At 41.3% G+C, this 23,353-nt stretch overlaps 1 protein-coding gene across 1 annotated transcript in view; it reads right to left on the bottom strand.

Annotated features, from left to right (window-relative positions):
* NELL1 (neural EGFL like 1) overlaps positions 1–23,353 on the bottom strand; it is a 416,591-nt gene that overhangs the window by 263,382 nt on the left and 129,856 nt on the right. The window contains exon 4 of the mRNA XM_047823242.1: positions 20,475–20,645. Within this exon, the coding sequence (XP_047679198.1) occupies positions 20,475–20,645 (171 nt within the window). The remainder of the gene's footprint in view (positions 1–20,474; positions 20,646–23,353) is intronic.

The following is a 23,353-nucleotide window of genomic DNA, read 5'->3' as shown; positions in this document are numbered from 1 at the left end:
GACTTATAGGTACCAGCCTGGCCTCACTGTAGAAAAGAATCTCTGATAGAAGCCTTATTTGATATTGTGTTCCCTCAAGTAACAAAGTCAGGGAACTCCTCCATGGGTCTGTTTCTAGAGATTTTTCTAATTAAACACAAACAAGAAAGCAGTACAAAGAAAACTCCTCCAACATCCCATCTCTTTGGAGTACGTACAAATAAACAAAAGTTTCCCTGATCATGCTCCATTAATAGCTATGTAGATGATAGATGGGTAGATAACATACAGGCAGGCACTTAAATTCTGACAAGATTTTATCCCTGACTTCCTGGAGCCTGCATTATAGCGTAGATGAACAATAAACAACAAGCAACATGATAATTTCAAATAGTGGCAAAGGCATACAGAGAAAGACAGATACCATATGGTTTCACTCTTATGTGGATCCTGAGAAACTTCACAGGAACCCATGGGGGAGGGGAAGGAAAAAAAAAAAAAGAGGTTAGAATGGGAGAGAGCCAAAGCATAAGAGACTTAAAAACTGAGAACAAACTGAGGGTTGATGGGGGGTGGGAGGGAGGAGAGGGTGGGTGATGGGTATTGAGGAGGGCACCTTTTGGGATGTGCACTGGGTGTTGTATGGAAACCAATTTGTCAATAAATTTCATAAAAAAAAAAAAAAAAAAAAAAAAAACAAATAGTGGCAAAGGCTATAACTAAATTTAAGTTGAGCTGGATATCCCCATTTACCCCCTCCAGATACAGTCTTTGCCCTTCTTTGTACCAAAGCAGACTTACAGGTTCCCCCCCCCCCCACCTCTGGATTCCAGTTGGCTTCAGCCAAGGGGAAATGCCAGCAAGAGGGCAGGGAGAACTCACATTGGGGCATTAACATGTAGAGCACTTAGTGCTATGTGCCAAGCACCATGCTAACTGAATAATGGTAGCTACTTCTATTAAGAACAAAACTAATGAAGAAGGCCCTTGAATAAGTGGTACTTTCATGTTTTGTTTTGTTTTTCTCTCAGTGGCTGCCTATAGCCTTCCCAATATAAATGTGTCAATACAAACTTGTTTTTTAATAATGTTTACAGAGAGGACAACTCATGGGTCTTGACTTCTGCTTTGCAGCAAGTACTCTGAATTATTCATTTAGTTTGGGCCCCTTTCTTTTAAAAAGTAATCGTCACCTTCTTGAGAGAAATTTTTATTTTTTCATGCTATCAGTCCTGTCAGACTTTAGAAGTTCACAGTCACCGAAGAGCAAAGCCATTTAGATAAAATTTCCTGTTCTGAAGGAAGACTTTTGTTATTAAATGTGAGGCATTCAATACTAACTGCCAGCTGTTTAATCAAAAAGTTATTGTTCATTGTGGAGGAAAAACTGGTGTCTGGAAAACAATGAGGCTACAGCTCCAAGCTCAGGAAGTGTCTGATGGAGTTTCAAACCCCTTTCAAACTCCGTCTCACCATTTAAACTGCAAGGCCCTGTTTCTGATAAGGTATTTCATGCGAGATGAACAAAATCATGGAAACGACTGAGATCTCCCACTCACCTCCTTAATTGCCCCCTTTCCTGGTGGCCCCTTCCTGTTCACATTACATGGTATAAATTCAAGCCAGTTTTCAGAGAGGTCTCAAATAAGGCTATTATTAGTAAGGACATGCAGGGGACTTCTTTAATTCCGAAATTAAAATCTATGGTAAAATTTAAGAGGGTGACAAAATTATGAGGGGAAAATTTGGCATACGAGCAAGAAAAGAATGTTTTCAGTAAGACTAATGGGAAAAGAACAGGTCCAAGAATAAGAAGGACTGTATTGTAAATTCTAAGTTTAATCCATACACTTGGGATGTGGCCTGGTGGTGGCGGGGGTGGGAATCACTTCATCTTCCTGATTTCCTCACCCTTTACATAAAGAAAATGATACCTGTTCCACTTATTTCTTTTAGGCTCAATGACACACTATACAGTAATTGCTTTGAAAACTATTGCCCACTACTGCTATGAAACGGTTAATAACAATAATTCATATACAATTTATCCATTTGAAGTGTACTTCAATGTGTTTTGGGGGGTATATTACATTATTAACCTTACATTGTCATTAAATAGTTAACATAAAATTTGCCATTTTAACCATTTAAGTGTGTAATTCAGCGGCATTAATTACATTCACAATGTTGTACCTCCACCATTTCCAAAACTTTTCCATCACACCAAACAGAAACCCTATTCTCCTACCCTTCAGCCCATTAACCTCTAATCAGCTTTGTCTTTATGAATTCAATTACTATAGACATTTCATACAAGTAGAATCGCAGAGTATTTGTCCATTTGTGTCTGGCTTATTTTACTGAGCATAATGCGTGGGCCAGCACTGCATTCCTTTTTATAAAAAGCTGAAAATATTCCATTGCATGTATATTCCACACTGTTTATCCATTCATATGTTAACAGACATTTGAGTTGTTTCTGCCTTTTCACTATTGTAAAAAATGCCACAATGAACATTGGTATGCAATTACCTGTCCAAGTCTCTGCTTTCAATTCCTTCCATGTATACCTATGAATGGAATTGTTGGGTCACTTCGATTTTTTGAGAAAACACTAAATTTTTCCACAGCAGCTGCACCATTTTACATTCCCACCAGCATTGTATAAGGGTTCTAATCTCTCCACACTCTAACAGTTATTTTCCTTTTAAATTATAGCCATCCTAAGGGTATGAAGTGGTATCTTAGGATTCTGATTTACCCCTTTTTTTTTTAAGGATGTTGAGCATCTTTACATGTTCTAATTAGCCATTTGTGTATCTTCTTTGGAGAAATTTCTATACAAATCCTTTGCCCATTTTTCAATTGGGTTGTTTGTTGAAGAGCTGTAAGGTTCTTTATTCTGGATATTTAACCCTTGCTAGATATAATATTTATAAATATTTTATCCCCTTCTGTCTTTGATGCACAAAAGTTTTTAATCTTAAGTCCAACTGATTTTTTTTTTTAATTGCCTGGGCTTTTAGGTGTCCTAGCCAAGAAATCATGGTCAAATTCAACAGCATCAAGATTTTCCCCTATTTTTTCTTCTAAGAGTTTTATGAATTTTAGCACTTACCTTTAGGTCTTTGATCCATTTTGAGTTAATTTTTATTTTTTACGTTAATTCATTTATTTTGAGAGGGAGGTGGATCGGGAGGGGCAGAGAGAGTGAGAGCAAGAGAGAATCCCAAGCAGGCTCCACACTGGCATTGCAGAGCTCAACACGGGGCTTGAGCCCAGGAACCATGCCATCATGACCTGACATAAAGTCAAGAGTCAGACCTGAGCCCAAGTCTGGGGGTACCTGGGTGGTTCAGTTGGTTAAACATCCAACTTCAGCTCAGGTCATGATCTCAAAGTTTGTGAGTTTGAGCCCTGCATTGGGCTCTGTGCTGACAGCTCAGAGCCTGGAGCCTGCTTTGGACCTTCCATCTCCCTCCCTCTCTGCCCCTCTCCAACTTGCACACTGTCACTCTCTCTCTCTCAAAAAATAAACATACATTAAAAAAAAATATTTTTAAAAAGAAAAGAGTCGGATGCTGAGCCACCCAAGTACCCGTGGGTTAATTTTTAGATGTGGTAAAAAGTAAGAGCCCAAATGCATTCTTTTGCAAGTGGATTTTCAGTTTTTATAGCACCATTTGTTGAAAAACTGTCCTTTCCTCATTGAATGGCATAGGCACCCTTTTCGAAAATAAATTGACCATATAGGGGAGGGTCTGTCTGGGTTCTCTATTCCATTAGTCTATAGGTCTATCTTATGCCACTACCACACTCTTTTGATTACAGTTTCATAGGAAGTTTTGCAGTTGAGAACTTTAAGTCCTTCAAATCAGGTTTTCTCATGTTCGTTTTGCCTTTCTTGTATTATAGTTACAAGGTTGAGTTGTGGACCAAGAGCTGGGACCCAACTCGTCTCATCTACTGGCTAGGATTCAGTGATTTACTTCATAACATTTCCCCACTCCTCCTTTTACTACTGCTACTATTACTACTGTTAATAAAAAATTAACATTGACTAAGTGCTTACTATGTGCCAAACACAGATCTATGTACTTTCCACATATTACTCTGATTAAACCCATGATGTGGGATTTTTTTTAACAAATAATAAATCTGTGGTTCAAATAAAATAGGCAAAGGAAAACAGCTGCAAACAGAGGATCTAGATATGAACACAGCAGTCAGGCTCTAATTACAGCCTCACTCAAACCACTGTTGATTCTACCTTCCTCATTTCCCCATAAGTCAATTTTGCCATATTCAAATCCTCTAACAATTGACCTGTGTCTTTGCTTCTGTTAGGGCCTGAGCACTTGAGGTCTTAGAATCATGGGTTCATGCCAATCTCTTCAATGCTGTCAAAAGAATACTAGCCGTCAGCTCCTATAAGGCCTCGAATTCTCTTGCCTGTCCAACACAGCCACTTATGCAAAGGATTTCATTTGTATAAAAACAAATGTCTCCCACGTTTGTTCACTCACTTGTTAATTCAACAAATGCAAAAACATCTGGCCAGGTGCTGGGGACAAAGTATTACAAGAAGACCAGTGGAAGTTGTTAACGCTATTCACTGGAGATGAGGCTATGGGTCAGAAAGAATGAGACATCATAAAATTGTAAATAGGTAAATGACTGTGATTTCACACAGTGGAAGTCCTTTAGAGACAATAAAAGAGGAGGAGATGATTGACTTCGTAAAGACTGATCATGATCAGCTAGAGTCAGAGCTACATCCCTCTCCAAGTTCAGGCACAAGACCTTCCAAAGCAATTGCCAATACAAATGCCGCTGCCATTTCTGTTTAGCAACTAGTGTCAGATTATCACAGACATACTAACTGGATTTACTCTTGCCATTGCTGCACTCTCAATAGCAAAAAACAAGAGCCAAAGGATCGGCCTTTTCATCTATGTCTCTTAGCACCATTTTGACAATTTCCTCTTTTTTCACCACATAATTATATTTACCAAAGGCCTTATCTGAAAGTCCATCTTACAGAGGCTAGTGTCATCACAAAATAATTTGTAATTGGAAGGGATCTCATCTGTATTCTGGAAGAATTGGGCTTATAGACTAAGATGAATGGAAGAGGAGGTCCCACAGGCTCAGCTTTGAAGGATAATCTGTTGGGTCCAGTCTCCCTGTCAAACATGCCTCTCATTAACTGTGCTGGAGAATCAAGGAAGGAGGCAGAGCCCTCTCTGGAGACCTACCTGCTCCATCCTCAAAGCTTTCTGCTTTCCCCAAGCTCCTGGCAAATCACAGTGCAAACGCCTCACTGTGCACATTTTACACAGTTTCTTCCTGCTGGGTTAGAAGAATAATTGCCACCTCACTTTTACTGATGAGCAGCCCCGGACTCTAAGAGGTTAAGAAATTTGCCCAAGGACACACAGCTATGAAGTGGTAAAGGCAGAGAGTGATCTGGGGTCTCTAACTTTGAACCTATAACAATCAGGATCTTGATGGAAAATATAGAGGTAACTTGGTAATCTGAAGCGAGTATAATAAATTGATTACTTATAGAAGTTATGAGTGGAGAGTGGATAAACTACAAGGGATGGTGTACAACCACAGAGTTTATAAAAAGGGGGCTAGGGAATCTCTCTTCTGGGCATGAAAAGGCCCACAAAGGGCTATCTGATAGGGCCTGTGGCTTTCAGTCAAGAGTCTCAGTCAGCCCAAGGTGACCCCACAGAAAAAGAGGTAGGGAAACTGAGATCTTATCCTCTCTTCCCTCTCTCTCTCACCTCCTTCCTGTTTTTCCTGCTGATGAAACCCAAAGAATCTAAATGAAGAAGAAACCTGCTGATGCAAGCCACACAGGTCAGCCTGACAAGACATAGCAAGTGAAAAAGAGAGGGGAGACAAAGTTTCTGGAAAAGCGAACGAAAGATACTTAGCCCAGACTCCAAAGCTTTTTCCACCACCCCACTGTCTCCCCCTTGAGGGAAGACTGGAGCCAATACCTAAACACACTCCCTTCTGAAGGTGACATTTTAGTTAATCCTCATGATTGCTCACCTTTCAAATAGGAGATCACCTTTTTCATTTGCCACTTAGCAAAGATGAGCTTTAGGGCAAAGCTCAGTCACATAACTTCTATGTTGAACAGTTTCATGGATTCTATAAAGGCTGTATTCTATTCCCCACTGAAATCCAGAATCCAGATTTCAGAGTTACTCCAAGTGAAACCCTCGACCCATCTGTAAATGTCAATTCCATTGCTGCCTGGCTCACACTCCAGCAAGGTAAGCAGCAGCCCCCACCAAGCTGGGGGTCCCATCTACAGCTTAAGTATAGTGAGGAAACAAGATCCAAGTACAGCAAGGAGTCAGCATCAGGGAATCTGTGAAAACCAAGGTCTGAATCTCCCCTGAGGGCAGGAAAGGGCTGTGCTGCCAGGGGGGTTGCCAGGGGTTAGGGCTGGCAGGGGTGCCCTGAAGATCTGAGGTCAGTAAACAGAAGGAAATCTAATGATTTGCAAAACTGATTGTGTAAAGTTGCAGACATCAAAAGCCAGAGACCAGTGGGCCAAGAAGGTAAGAGCTAGGAGCATGAGGTAGTGAAGAAGGGGAAGGCAGGCCTGGGGAGAAGCTGCAATCAGGCACTGGCTTCCATGGGTCTGCCATTGCACTTCACGTGGAAGGGGAAGCAGCCACAGACAGAAGTCACATTTCCCATAGTAAAGGCCTAACAGGAGGTTTCTTGGCCACCAGGGTTGATGAACTCAAGCAGGAGCCATGCTGGCCACTCAGACCCACTCATATCCTTTCCTGTTTGATCACAGCCTTAAAGATGCCCTGATGACAGGAACAGCCATGTATAGAAATGACTCCTGGTATCACCTCCTTGTATTTGTCCTCCTCTTCACTTCCCCTCTGCTCAAATGTGTAAGAACCATCATTATCAAAATCAGCATCAGCAAGCATCATGGAGGTATGCCTCAAACTCTTACCAGGAATTGCACTAAACCACTGATAAGCTATGGCCACTCTGCTGACAGCCTACCCAAGAGCCATTTCCCCCTCTTTCTCACAGTACCGCAGTTTTGTTGGAGCAATGTGCCAGCACCATGGAAGAATGGTCAGTCTAGGACAATCATAGTGACCCTTTTCCCCTTTGCCCATGGAAAGCATCCAGAGATGATGCTGAGGATAACACAGTAGAAGGATATAAAGGATCTGTCGGTCCCAGATGACCTGAACAGAAACTCATCTCAGGCACTGCCTCATCTCAACTTCAAGTGATCATTATCCTTACAGTTTAAACCACTTTTATTTGCAGCCTACGGTGTCCTAATACATGTGCGTGGTCATATTTAATTCTAGCTATCCATTAAGGAAGGCATTACATTTGCCTTAGGATCAAGGTTCAGGAAAGTTAAGTAACTTTGCCAAGAATCACGTATCAGAGCCAAAGTTGAAATCCAAGGTTGGCCAACTCCAAAAGCTTGTGCTGTTAACCACTAAACTATACTTTCTCTCATCGGGTTCACCCAATGCCTGACCCAGGATAGCACCAGTTCTGCATCAGCCACACAAGATTTAGCACTCTGCACATGCTCAGAACATCTGACCCTCATTACATACCCATTTCGATGTTGCAACCCTTATCTCAACATAAGCTAATTGCCATGGTCTCCTCTAGCTACACAGCTGAGACAGGACATGCTGATCAAGGGCAAGGGTTCTTGGCTCCCTGCCCCATTTCTATAGTCACTGCTGGGTACAGCCCAAAGCAGGAGGCTACAGACCTACAGGTGAATACTGCTGCATACTTTGCCAAAGCTCAGAACTGCCAAGGCACAAGAAACAAAGCAGCCCTAATTCCTCCTGAATACGTTCCTCTCCACACCTGTGATGCAGCAAGGGTTTACTCTGTTCAGTGATAACACAAAGTGAAGAACGGTGCATACAGTGCTATCTCATCATGGAGGAAAAATGCTTGTATAGGCAAAGAAAAAAATCTAGAGAATGCAAATATAACAGTTAATGATCACCACTATGCAACAGAATTAAGGACAGGGTGGTAAGTATTGTAGGGTTGTAAGTAGCTTGCGCCTGTTTTTATTATTCACTACTATAACAGATCATGTAGTTTATACAAGAAATGCATTGATATATTTATCAGATATTCCATCGTATAAAGCTAAAAAATGCCTATTCTGTAAATTTTCACACCAACCTTCATATGGTTGCCTAGAATTTCTGTCCACATAGCTTCTTACACGTTTTATTTTGTGAATCTGGCAAGCACCTTTTATAATTTAAAAAATTGAAGAAAAAAATCTGTTGAGCTTCACAATAAGTCTATACCAAAATAGCATAAAATACTCATTAAAAAGAAAAAGAGAAATACTCACGAAACCCTGCCCAAAGGGCTTAATTTAACAGGCTTGATAGGAGGCCCTTATCGCAAGCTTTAAATGCAGTTTCAAAAAGGAGTTCCACAGAATTTTATAATGGTGATACAGCAACCTTACAGGACACACACATGTACCACCCAACTGTGTTTGCTCTCCAGCAGAAGGGGCACATTGGCCCTTAATCCTACCTGTGATGGGTTTACGTTCATACCCTATCTGTAAATCACCTACACTCATTCAAGCCTGCCAGAGCTCCTGCAGACACAGGACACATGTAAATTCAACTTGAGAGTGAGACATGGTTCAACCTTGTGCTGTGAATCAGACCAGGAAATCACCAAAAGCCTTTTTATAGATTAACTGCCTTCCTCTAGAAAAGAATAATCCTCCCAAGTTCAAAGCAGAAATTCGAGGATTACTTCATCTTCCCCATTCCCTGTGCCCAATATTTACAAAACACATTGAAATTTACAATACACATTCCCATGAAGGTTCTCACTGGATCCTCCCTATTACCCTGTACAAGCAGACTGGGTAGAAACAATGCCCATACTGCACAGAGACTGAGGTGAAGAACAAGGAGACTTAACTAATGGAACCATTTAGAAGGCTAAGATCACAGGTCAGAAGCCACAAATGCAGACCCCTAAACCAGAACTCTTCCATTTATTCATTATTCAGGTATCACAAGTATTTGTTGACTGATTACATGACAGCTGTATAATATGTACTGGTGATACAGTGGGGAGTTCTCAGGGTGCTTACAGCCTGTGGGAAAAGCAGACATCAATCAAATGACCAAAAACCACTCTGCAGGAAAATGAGCACTATTTATGGCCCAAGTATAAAACACAAGAGACTACTTTTGTCCTAAAGATTAAAGGTAAGTAGGATTTAGCTTCATATTCTAGAAATGCCATGTACAGGATCCTGTGGCATAAATGAATACGGTTCCCTTAAGGAACTGAAAGAAACTGAGGTCTGAGAAGTGGGAAAAAGCAATGCAAGAGGAAACTAAGGAGGGAAACTTGGGCCAAACCAAGTAAAATTTCTGAAAGCTATATTAAGGATTGTGACTTTTATCTTAAAAGTTACAGGAGGTCATTACATGCACTTACCTACATGTTAGGGACAATGGTAATCAGGTTTGCAAAGCGAAGTCCTTAAGTATCACCCTAATGTCTACGAAAAATTGCTATCTGTGAAAATTACTCTGAATTCAATGTGCTCACCTACATCCTGTGCCTCCCTCTTATTAGCTCCTGCAGGCTCCAGTATGTATCTAATTTGATACTAATAAAAGTAGCAATAATGACATAAGTCCTCTTAATGGGGGTCCCCCACCCAACTCTCTATTTCATTTCCAGTGGTTTTTAATGAGACCTGTGATTGCAAAGTCACCTTAAGGAACACAGAGTATATTACCTTGAAATTGTGAATATCAGAATTTATATTGAAACAGTACAAAACCACCCATGTAACACTGGGAACTCCTGTAATTCATCTCTCGCACATTTGAAGAAATGGCCAAATGGCTCATTTGCAGTCAGTCATGATTTAAGATTAGGTCCTTGGCCATTAGCACAGAGGTTCATGCAACTCATACAAATCATAAGAGGATGATGGGCCATTCGAAGGGCTGACCCAGTATCATCTCTGTGGTATTGAAACCACAAACCTATGAACATTCAGATTCCAAGAAGGAAGGAGAGTCTTTAAATCTAAAAACAGAACCACAGAAGCCTTCAAGAGTCTGAAGACCAAGAGTGGTTAGAATGTACAAGACAGATTTTGGTCCAACAGGGAAGTGGCCCTGGGAGGTGACCACTACCTCGGTCTTAGAAAGTAGCACATAAAACTTGGCCTTTGTTTTCTTCAGTTTATAAATGGGATACATTGTACTTTTTCTGTGAGAAGTTAAAAGTTTTCTCTTGTCACAAGGGGTGTTTGAAAAAAGAAAGGGGCGCCTGGGTTGCTCAGTCGGTTAAGCGTCCGACTTCGGCTCAGGTCATGATCTCATGGTTTGTGGGTTCAAGCCCCGCATCAGGCTCTGTGCTGACAGCTCAAAGCCTGGAGCCTGTTTTAGATTCTGTATCTCCCTCTCTCTCTGCCCCTCCCCCACTCGCACTCTGTCTCCCTCTGCCTCAAAAATAAGTAAACATTAAAAAATTTTTTTAAAAAAAGAAAGAAAGAAAAAGGAGGGAAAAAACGGAAAGTTTTCATTTGGAATAAGCTCCCTGAAGAAATAAGAAAGGACCTCTATACCCAGGCTCCAGTCTGCACAGACTTCCTGTATACTCCTGGATGAGTCACTTCTATTCTCAGCACCTCCAAAGTCCCCAACTATAAGATGCAATGTCTGCTTCAGAGGGTTATATTGAAGAACAAATGAATACAGGAATCAGCTCTAAAGAAATATGAAACACTAACCTCAACTCGCTAATGATGAAGCAGTCTGAGCTTCCCGCACCACGGCACTGAACCTCTGAGGCTAAAATGTCAAAGAATTCAAGAAATATGAATTGTACATTCCCCAGCTTTTTCTTTTGCCTGTCCTTCAAAGATGGCATCAGACCTGGAGAGCAGGTATTAGCAAAAGTGCACTGAGTGAATGAGTGAGTCAAGTATTATGCTGAGAATGTACCAAGATGTCACAGCCTGGAGCTACCTACCTCTGGTGGAAATAAAATTCCATTCTGATTAATACGGGCATTCTGAGTATCCCAACGAAGCCAGCTGATAGCCCCAATGCCAAGCCTGTAAGTTTGAGTGTGTGGAGTTTGCTGTCAGGAAAGTTATATCCTCAGACTAATAGACTCTAACGAGTAGAGATGCAGCATGACATTGCTGAGGAAGAGTTACAGAAAGCATCACACAACAGGTCCTCTAAAGAGAAGGGGAATTATTTCCACTCTAATTGCCCAGCAAAACCTTCAGGTGAGGGTCCAGGCACATTAAGCAACTGGCTTAGTGACTCTGGAACTCCTGGTGGTAGAAACTCACAAGAAATTAAGAAGGATGAGCTGAGGGACAAAGTCAACAGAATTTGGGGTTAGAACAGGGAAAACAATGTGCAGAAACATTTTCCCTGTAAGCTGTGTCATCCTCACACGACACTCCCACTCCTGCCATACCCCCTATAAAAAAGCAACCAGGGGTGCCTGGATGGCTCAGTTGGTTGACTGTCCAACTTCGGCTCAGGTCATGATCTCACAGTTTGTGAGTCTGAGCCCCACGTCAGGCTGTGTGCTGACAGCTGGGAGCGTGGAGCCTGCTTTGGATTCTGTGTCTCCCTCTCTCTCTGCCCCTCGCCTGCTCATGCTCTGTCTGTCTCTCTCTCTCAAAAACAAATAAACATTAAATTTTTTTAAGCCACCAAACAGGCACAACTATACATCTGTTTCCTTCTATCCAACCACCCTGGCTGCTGTTTAGCATTGAGTTTCCAAAAAGATAGAAGAATGTCCTTACAACAGTGTAGAAAAGCCATTCTTTTCAATGACCACATCAGTACCCCTGGTCTAACTAAAAAACTAACGCAATATTTTTAAGTAAAAAGTCCTCATGGCTCATACATTTTTTATTCCCCAATGCTCTATTCCAACGAGTGAATCCTAAGAGGAACAGAGACAATATATAAATGTATTCTTTAAAAAGACAAGGTTCCTTCCATCACATGTATTGTTCTAGTTTGACTTTTCTCTCCTTGCTTTCCTTTTTAAAAAATAACTACGCATATCCACCAAACAGACAATAAAATTGTAATGATAAAGATGCAAGCATCAATATTTTTCCTACAAGAAAACATTTATTTCTCTTGTAGCCTATTTCCCCTTCCATTTATCTGGTATAGACCCCTGTCCATGCAATACAACGACAATTCAGGATGTGTCTGAAGGCATGTAGATGAAATCACTGAAGTTGGAAATGAAGTCCTATTTCCCTCTCTATTCTAATACATCTTAGGTCTATGTATGCAATAAAGTGCCTTCTTGTCAATCTACTTATAGCCTCATGTAGCCAACAAACTACCAAATAAGGGGTAGGTTCTACTGTATTCCTTTTCAGTCTTCTCCATTTATAAATCTAAAAAACACCAGAGTACAAGTTCATTAAGTCCACTGGGGAATGAGAGCAGAAGATGAAGGTTCTTGAGAAGACAAAATCAGAAATAGGTCTGCTACTGATTTCATTAGAAGACAAGGTAAAATTAAAGTTGGAACCTACCTAACAAGGTAGGAATGAGTAGGCCACAGGGTAACCAGCATGGGTAGAGGTGTGAGGGGCTCAGTCAGAACGAGGCATCCAATACCCTAGTGTCTCACCTGCCTAACAATTAAGCAGCTACTCTCCAGTTTGCCAAAGAATCTACAGCACTGGCCACCTGGATCTTTAGATCCAGTCTCCCCCATTATTTCTCCAAGCTGGCAGCAAAGGCTTTTTTTCCCTTCAGTGTTCAGAAAAATGTTTTTCAACAGCATAACTATACATCATCTGCTGGCTACAGTGCACTGCTCTATCTTGTAGATCATCGATCTACCAAGGCCTTCGTTGCCAGGTCACCCAGCACCTCCCAAAGGCTGTCGATTGTCACATATTGGGTAGAACACTCAGAGAAATAAGGAGCAGAAGGAGAGAACAAAAGGCCAATATCCCTTATCATCTAAAAATGCATATGCAGCATCTATTCCAGCAAGGAAAGAGACAAGTGAGAAAAAAAAGATTGGACATCTAGGGTAAGTAGTCTGTGTTCACCAGCAGCATGCTGCAATGTCAACCCACTTATCAATCCAGATCATTGCAAGCCCCCTGCTTGTTTATACTACACTAGGGGCCTGTGAGGACGGCAAAGCTGAGTTGCTCTCCAGGGTCCTGAAGATTGAAAAAAAGAAACATATGCCCTAAATACTGTGATGAGGTAAGATCAGAAAGATATGCAGAAGGTCAGAGTTAGAAGGAAACCCAAAAATTATCTGTCCCCAAGCCCCTCACTGTATACCTAGAAGGGCGAGGCCCAGAGACTCTATACTACTTTCCGAGGTCATACCAATTTAACAATCTCTTTCAGCTCAAGTTGGCAGTGCAGAACACTTTTGTGCTAAAAAGCCAGATTTTCCAAGTAGAAAAACTCATACTCTTTATTTTATTTAGGAAATTTTAATAAGTGAGTTTCCTCACTCAGTGAGACTTCACCTGACTTTACATCCTCTCATAAAAACCATGATAATTTTGGCTCCTGAGAAGGGGAGGGGGAACTAAGTTTCTGTACCTCCTAACAAATAAAAAGGGGAAAATGTCATGCCACATTCTGAAGGATCAACAAAAGACTTTATCACAATGGAATATCTTCTTTCCTATTCACCATAGTTACCTTTTTAGTGTTTGTTTATTTTTGAGGGTTGGAGAGTGCAAGCGGGGGAGGGGCAGACAGACAGGGGTGCAGAGGATCTGAAGCAGGCTCTGTGCGAACAGCAGAGAGCCCGATGTTCAAACTCATGAACCATGAGATCATGACCTGAGCCAAAGTCAGGTGCTTAACCAACTGAGCCAGCCGGGTGCCCCATAGTTACCTATTTTTAAAGAGATTCTACAATTTCATACCTGTTGAAGAGACTCTGTTGGTGTAAAAACCATTTTTGTGCTGCACTGGCAACCGTGGAACCAAAACTGTTGGAGAATGTTGCCTAAGATGTGGCCATCAGGAGAACTTCAAGGACCTGATTGATGTCAAATCCTACATTGCACCACAGATCCACATTACACACTAGGCCCTGATCTATGCGACATGAGCTACTGTTTTTATACAGGTGAAAATCTGACTTTACTGCACTCTTTTCCAATATATTTTAACATCTTTTCTATATGATGGCATATATTGATGTTTCATAATGCTATGTGTTTACAAAGCAGCTTGAAATTATCAAGATGTTGCATACACTCTCTTGCTACATTCCTACAATCTTATGTTAGAAGAGTCACTATGATTTCCCTTTTACAGATGCAAGTGCAGTTCCTGGCAAATGAGTGAATGAACAAACTAAGACTCTTCAAGGAATGTAAGACACAAATGGCCTGATTTCACACTCCTGCATAATGCATGGAAATCCCATTTTATAAATGGCAAAACCAAGACAAAGATTCAGCATTCCTTTCAGTCCAGATTAAGCCAGAGAGCTCATATGCCTCATCACACAGACAAGAGCTCTCCCTTTCCTTTTCTTCCCTCCCCTCTCTCATACTTCCTTTTCTGGCCCTCTCTGCAAGCTTTCCCTCAACTTGATACACTCATGCATATACACTCCTCTCTCACCGACACTATGACTGGCTTTGTAATACTTTCAAGATGAGCCCTGTTCCAAGCCAAATTCTCATGTGACTGATACAGAATCAGATCATACAGTGGCAAAACTGTAAAGCTGCAGAAACTGTAACTCATTTTCACCTGGGAAGGTAAGAGGAGTCTGAGAGGCCAGTCCACACCCCAGTTCTCCCTCCTGTGATCTACCAGACCTGAGTGTCTCCATCAGGAATCCAGCAATCCATCATGAACTGCCTTACAACATCTCTTGTACTGGTGCCTGATATTGTTAAAATTTGCACACAGGAATATCCTCTCTCTCTAGCTTACTTGCCATCTCTTCCTGGACAGAAGGTCTGGAGCTGATGAGTTAGCTGGACCTGAGGCATATGCTGGTTTCTCAATTTTATTTTAATTTTGGTAAATTGTGCGCATGTGTTCCAGTTTGTGAAGTGAATAACGTACCAGTTGAAAAGCCAGAGATTGAGTCTTGGCCAGGATCTCTTGGAAACTATAGCCTTTGATGGTCATCTCTTAATTTCCCCCTCCTTACTATAGTGAAAATGTTTGTAAAATCAATGTAGTACATTATACGTGTGGCTTAACTACATTAAGGAATTTAGGTTTAATAAGATGTTTGTAAATTCTTTGGGAGCTCCCTGAAATGAAGATGCCATATAAACATACTTCATTATGAAAAACCTAGAGAAACAGATGCTCATATCCTGAAGTTATTCTGAAATATTAGACACAAATGTTGAATTACTGGCTTGTTCAGTGATTTATAGTAAGTTTTTAAATTCTGCATGCTCCAGATCAGTTGTATCCAAAAATTCAATGTGCTCTGCAATAAACAAATAGCAGGTGTTAAAAAATTTAAGTGTGTTTGTTGTCTAGACCATGATCATGATGTTCACTGTCAGAGTGACAACTGCACTGCACACGTGTGTGCACACTTGTACAAATCTGAAGCAATGAGGTGAGGGTTCAGAGCTGTGTTGCAGTATGACAGTGTGAGAGAAATTTTTCCAGCTGTGAGGCAACAGGAGGTTTGCTTAGAGTAGGGACACCTGCATATTGCACAAAGTGCTGGGTGAATGTACCATTAAAATGATAAACACGTTCGAGCCTGTCCCTCAGCTGTTGAGAAGCTCGGCTCCAGTCACTTCAAGATGCTGGGAATGACTTTTTTCAGTTCTCTCCACTGTTCAACTGCTATTAGGAGTTGTCCAATCAGCCTGCTAATAGGGTTTCAGTCCAAGTCTATGCTTTCTCTGATATCTGGAGGCCAGGCCCAATCACTGTGGGGGGCCCTAGTGGTTTCAGAATTAAAAGTGAGTGAATAAGCCATGAACTTTCAACGGCTAGGACTCTTATTTCTTTGTATCCTCCACAGCCTGGCAGAGAGTGTGTCCAATACATTAATTTGATAGGTTGACTGAAAGTTAAAAGTTACCAAACAAAGGGGAGGAAAGTCTTCTGTGGTGAACAGAATGCTTATGCACTGAATCCCAGATGTCAGTGGATTCAGGGCTCGGAGTAATGGGAACAGGCCACAGGGTGAAAGGAGAATGGAATGAGACAATCTGAGGAAGGTTAGTACAGGCCTCATTCTTGTCTTTGTTGGCAGCTATTAATATAAAGGCAGCTGGAGAAAAACCCAAGGCAATGGAGATAATCAGGCTAGCCGCCCAACTGAATGGTTCCTTTTCTGTTTCTAGCTTGAGGTAATCTGCTACCCATACTTTGGGAGCTTCTAGCTCAACAGCTAAAGCAGGAAGAAAACTAACTCTCCGAAGCAAGCAGGAAGTGTTAAGCCACCAACTAAAATAGCAGTCACTTCTCTTGTGACAATTAATGTAATTAGGTCTGAAAAGGCTGTTTCTCAATTCTAAGCTAAAAAGGGTGGAAAATCTCACCACATACCACTTCTTCAGAGCAATAAAATTGCCAGGGAAATCTTCCTATTTCAAATGTCTTTATGGTCCAGAAAATTTTGGAGCATTTCTCCCCTCAGAAGACTCCCTAATGTGGTTGTGACTATGTCCTGGGAAGTACAGGTCATTAACACTTTACAGAGGTGGCGTGGAGGGACAGAAAGGCTTGGGAGTTAGATCTTGGTTCAAAGTTTTAAGTTATGTATCTCTGAGCCGTTCTAATTCCAAACTTGTTCAACAGGTCTAATAAATTGTCCCCACATTAATATCCTAAGAAATATTATGCCCAGCATGTTACCTAGTCTGTAGTATTCAATAAAAACAGGTCCCTTCCCCCATGCCAATGCAATGGGTTCTATCAGGAAGATTCTGTATCCTACCAAACAACTCCAATATCAGCAACGTAAGATGTGTGGGAGGGAAATACCAAAAGAGAGCAAACTGATCACATTGAACCAGGCTCTGGACTTCCCTCAGCTTCCAAGTCCAGTGCCATGGTCCTCCACGTTGGGCTAAATGATCTAGCAGTTAGAACACTCCTGAATCAGACTTCATTCCAAATCCCAGTACAACCACTTACTAGAAGCAGAGCTGCAGACTTATAATGTAATCTCTGGTCTATCATTTGAAAACAAGAAAGAAACAGCATGAGTATGGGATGAATTAACCTACATAAAAGCTTAGCACTGTGCCTGGCACAAGTCAACACTCAATAAATGTTACCACATCACTGTTTGTCACTTAACCAGCAGAACTCTAGTGGGTAACAGGTTGAGAAAAAAGTGTAACTCTAAGGGGAAAAGCAACCCAAAATAATCTCAGGTAGTATGAAATGAATAGTTTCAGGAGTAAAAATCAGCCTTTGTGACATTCACTCTCTGTGAGAGTGGCCTATAGAAGTGGTAGACCAGTATCATGATAAATGGACCAGGGCATTTGCCACTCTAGAATCAGCTAGTGCTAAGAAGAAACTTGTGAAGAAGGTAAGCCTATGTTATTCACTAGACAGTGCCCTCTTTCCTTAATCTTTTCTTCTTTCCTGAGGGCTCTGCTGCAGGTACTTGGTTTTCTAGGATCTCTCATGTATTCAATGCAGCCTAGCCTCTTCTCCAGCTTTCTCCCCTTCCACCTAAACCAGTGGTTGTGAAATACCACTCCATTTACCAAAGCTAGACCACCTGCATAAGAGCCAAATGGAAAGCCTGTTAAAAATATAGCTTTTTAGACATTTCCACCCTCAGGGAATCTGATCCAACAGATCAAAGATGGGGCCTGGTAACTCCATCTTTTTTAAAAGTCCCCAAAACTTCTTACATGCCATCAGCTTTGGGAACTATACCAAAAATCAGTTTTTAACCTCTCCTGTGGCCCAGTTGTTCTGGGTCTTTCTTTCTCCCGATCTATCTAAAAGCCTCATTTGTGTTTGAGCCCATGAATCATTAACAGGCAAACAACTTTACATTCTCCTTCCAAGATCTTACATAAAGGACATGTTAGGTCATGAACCAAAGTATGAAAATTTTCAAGAGAAGGAAAGGAATATTCAGCATCCCCCTCAGTCCATTCCTTATAAATGAGAATGACCCTATAGACTATTGGGGGCTCCAGCTCTCCCATCCTCTACCCACTTTCCTCTTAAAAGGGCCAAGGTAGCCAAGAAGGACATACAGTGGCTGAAAGTTTGGAGACAAAGAGGTACCATAAACGTGCAGAATCCACAACAAACATCACCCTGAGCAAAGATGAAGCACCACTTCAGAGCACCTTATGTGGATTATCTCATTTAGCACTCCCATCTACAAATAGGTATTATCCTAGTTTAGAAATTTAAAAATGGAGATGAAAAGAAATTAACTTCCCCAAATTCAGAGCAGGCAAGTGGCTAAGGATGTCAGAAAAGAGTATTTCATAGGAACCAGAGTATCTGTGAAGGTGTGAAACTTTAGATTAGCAGAGATCTATCCTTTCTTCTTTTTTCTCCTCCAGAGATAATATTAGAAAAACAGATAAAACTTTTGGAAGGAGGGAGGAGCACTGGGTGTTGTATGGAAACCAATTTGACAATAAATTATATTAAAAAAAGAAAAAAACACTTTTGGAAGGCAGAAGCAAAAAATTGCATAGCAAGAAACCAGCAATGTCTCCCAGACTGTTCAGGTGGGAATTACTAAACTAGAGCTTTGTGGCCTCTTTCTGACCTGTGGCATAGGACATCCAGGGCCCTTCTGCTCTACCATTTGGGCAGCAATACAGGTGGGGGCTGGGGGGCAGCAACAAGAATGCTACTACCTAACTTCTAGAAAATAAGTAGCCAATGAGCTCTTTTTTATTTTTATTTTTTTACATTTATTCATTTTTGAAAGAGAGACAGGGCATGAGCAGGAGAGGGGGAGAGTGAGAGGGAGATAGATAATCTGAAGCAGGCCCCCAGGCTCTAAGCAGTCAGCACAGAGCCTGACACAGGGCTTGAACCCACAAACCAAACCGTGAGATCATGACCTGAGCCGAAGTCAGATGCTTAACAGTGACTGAGTCACCCAAGCATCCCACCAATGAGCTCTTGAAGGTGGAAATGGACATGATGATGGCTGAGGGCTGGCTTTATGCCGGCTCCCCAAGTTAGGACAATAGGGTCACAAGGAACAAGTTGTTTCTATGAAAATTTATCCAGGCAAACTTATTGTAATCTGGTTGAAGCCACAATTCTTCTCAAGGCCACAAACATCTTCAGCAAATCAAAATAGACCAAGACTAATTCAAGATGGCAGAACATCCCTTAAGCCTGGCATTAATTTGTTTTCTCCCCTTCCAGGTCCTCTTCCAAAACAGACTGCAGAGCTATAATTATAAGTACATTCAAATACCCCCTCATTAGAATTGTAGTCTGGAGCTGATTAACCTTGGATTATTCTTCCTCCTGTTTGGTCCCAGAAGGTAGTTTGTTCCCCACATGCCTGTTCCTTATCCTGGGCCTAATGGAACAAGTTAACTTTTTGTATCATTAACAAGAATCAACAATTCATGGGCACTGCTCACAATGCAAAAATATTCTCTGTAACATCACTATCCACAGGGATTTTCAGTGGATTCTAGAGAGGTCAAAACATTCCCCTTGACCACCATTCACCAGTTGTCCAGCCGCAAATGATCCGACAGACACCATCAGTCTTTCTTCAGCTGGAAGCAAACCTGACTCCAGTGACATACATGGGGGACAAGATCTCCTTCCCACCCCAGTTCACAATGCCCGATGAAATCCCCCAGATGTTACAAAGTCTTGCCATCCTCTGGCAAACTGAAAGGCTCATTCCTCTGCAGAGGATGGATGGCATTAATTCCAAAAGATTCAAAAAGCACAGCCTCTTTAAGAAGCCTCCATTTTGAAAAAGATATTTAAGCAAAGCTGTGCTTGATGAAGTGAAATAGAATTAGCTGCTTCAGTGGCACAGGCTTCTCAGATTCATTCTAAGGTAGAATGGCTTATTTGCCTCCAAGTGGAACGAACTCAACAACAATATATCACAGTTAACTGTGAGCACAGCTCCATGGAATTTCAGCTGGTGCCTGGAGTACACGGAGGTGCACTTAATATTCCCCAATCTGTAATCAACCTTTTGTACATTTGTTCCTAATCACAGGATACTGTTTCATCTTAATGAACTGTTTTCTTAGCATATTACAGTTGGTCATTTCAGCACATCTAATGGCCCATTTGGTAGGTTAAATTACAATCAGGGTCCCTTGTTTTTTTATTTCCCAGCAAGGCCTGGAGGGGTTTGATATTTTTCCCCTTCCCACTGCTCGTTTTCAAGGACAGAATCACAGAAGAACAAAAGCACAGACATACCTGTTGCAGTCGACGTGGAGCAGGAGATGAGAGGCACTAATTGACAAAGCGACCTTGTGCCACTGTCCATCTGCCATCCGGTATGGAAGCGCCTCGGTCCTGGGCTTCCCGTTATGTATATAGTGATATCGGATCTCATCCCTCAGACCACTGCTCTCTAGTTCAAAATAGCTGTATGGAGAGTTAACAAAAATATGTTTGTTTTTACTTCTGGATCCCACAGTTATCAATCCTCCCTACTCACAAACTCACCACCCAGTTTCTCAGAATCTAAAATTAGCTAAACAGGATACAAAGATCTAATAACTAAAAACCACTTGTACTGCATGGAATCAAATTCACCTATCATTGGAGAACCTCACAGTGACACCCTGAGCCTCTGGACCAGAGACTGTTTGATCCACTCTGACTTGACAGGCCACAAGCTAATTAGCAAAGCTTGGTGCAAGATCTCTCCAACACTTAAAGGTACAGTTCAGAACCCTCAACTGTCTAAAAAAGGCCACTCATGTGAAATGGGCTTAATGATGCTTCATTTTATTTCTGGTTCCTCTACTTTTTTAAGAATTAAAGGAAAACAGAAGTGAGGTTGGGTATCAGGAACTGAAATAAATTCAGATAAGACAACATTACTAAACACATTGCCCCCTAGACAAAAAGCCTTAAGTGGACAACAGTTCCTATGTAATGGAGTAGGGGAAGAGTGGCTGAAGCTACTCACATATGGACAGTATCTCAAATTATCATGTCAGGAAACAGGCAATTGAGTCTTTTCTCTCCCCAGATTGTTGTCACATTCTCCAGATCCATGAAAAACTCAGCATCACCACTGCAGTCTGCACTTTTGTCATAAAATGCAGCAGTCAAGTTTGGGACATTCCTTCCAGACATGCTCCAGGGCTGATACTTTGAGTCCAAACCTCTTCTGAAATGCATCACCATCATTACATCAAGCCTAATCTCACTGCGAGGCATTGCACTAGGCATTTAACATATACTATCTAACTCATCACCCTGACAAACCTAAAAGGCCGATAGCATCCCTAAGAAACTGAGGTTCTAGAATGTACCTACCAGGATTTAAATTCGGGTCTAAATCTGACATGCATTTTTCTACCAGCCTGCTGTCCATCTCAGAGGCACAATGACAGTAGTAAAGATGGCCTCAACTGGCATGGTCTGTCAGCAATTCGTACAGACAACTCAAGAAATACCTGCCTATGTAGGTAGCCAGGTACCATCCCTACATTCAAAAGGACCTACTGTTTCTCCTCTAATTAGCTGAGTTGGCCTGACCCCACTAGCCAGATCATAATTTAATCTAAAACACACACACAAAAAAACATCTTCTATGAGCACCAAAATGAATAGATCTGAAATTCAGCCTCTATAATGAGAGACTCCCAAATCATATGACAATAACAAATGTATATTTCTTGCTCATCTTTCACAGGGATCCTCCCAAGAGAGCAGTGCTGGCAGACTAGACTCTGACCTACCCAATTCATACTAGACAAAGAATCAGGCCCAAGGTCGTAAATTCAAGAGGTTACTTTTACTATTGCAGCCAGCTCCTGAGCCCAGGTACATACTTATTAGTAATAATATAATACATATTTTATAAAACTGCAAAAAAGAAAATCCTTAACATGGAAGACATTCATCTTAAGGGAATTCTCCAAATTGCTTCTAAGCAGCCAGAACACTAAAAGAATCAAAATCAGAGAATTTAAAAGGTCAGCAAGACCTTAGAGATCATCTGGTCATTCATTAATTTATTCAACATTTTGTTACTGAACACATAGTAAAGGGCTAAAAAAGGATTTAAAATATAGATCCTGTTCGGAAGATGCTTTCAGACTAGCAAAAAAGGAAATAAAATGTGTCCCTCATACAAAAGTTAGAAACAAATGGAAGACAAAGGAAGCTGTCATTTCATTTCATATGCCAGGAATGGACCAACTGCTTTCATAAACATCATCTCATTTAATTTCTTCAAGGTTAGTATCTTTATCTCCTTTCTGCAGAGGAGTTCACATGTGATCAGGGATACTAAGTTCCTTACCCAAGGCCAGTTTCTGAATAGAAAAGCAACACGATTTTGTATAAGAGACCTCACCAAGATCGTCATGAGACATCTCTCAATTACTTCACTTTGACCAGTAAGCCACTGCTGCAGGAAGGGACAGGACCTTAAAAAGGATGTCAAAGACTTAGAATCCTCCTATAGATCGTCTGATAGAATAAAAAAAAAAGAAAAAGACAAAGGGAGGCAGATATATTTAACTAGCTTCAATCAATATTCCTGGGGTTATGGCTTCATTGAGCAAGGGCTCATTATACGCATACCTTTTAAAGATTACTTTACAAAGTACTACAGCAAGCTGTTACCTCAGGGTAATCTCCACATACAGCTAAAAGAGAAGAAATCTGCTTGATGGTTAGGCAAATGGATACTTGGTTCTTAGGGTAAGGTTTCTGGCAGCATAATGCACACATTCAGGAAGTGCTAGATTTCCAACAGTGTGGATGAAGTCAAGACCATGTTTTTGGTTTTTTTTGGCTTTTTTGTTTTTTTCAAATACATCAGATAACTGCTAAAGTGGTCCTACACATGACAAGGAGACTGGAAGGCTAAGTTCTATCTGGGTAAGATGGTTTTGTGGGTGCTGGGAGGGGAATACAGCACTATTTCCAGACAGTAACCCTCTGCTAACAGAGGTGTGGGACTTAGTCCTCAGAGCACCTAGGAGGGGGTCATTTGGCCTAAAGACACCTGGAGGTAGCCTGCAGGGAAGAGTCATGAGTTGCAGTAGAGCCTTGTCATTCAAAGCATGGACCATAGACCAGCATCATCACCACCAGTGGAAATTCAGACT

The sequence above is a fragment of the Prionailurus viverrinus genome, chromosome D1 (assembly GCF_022837055.1).
Source record: "Prionailurus viverrinus isolate Anna chromosome D1, UM_Priviv_1.0, whole genome shotgun sequence".
NCBI lineage: Eukaryota > Metazoa > Chordata > Mammalia > Carnivora > Felidae > Prionailurus > Prionailurus viverrinus.
This window is presented reverse-complemented; position numbering and strand designations above follow the sequence as displayed.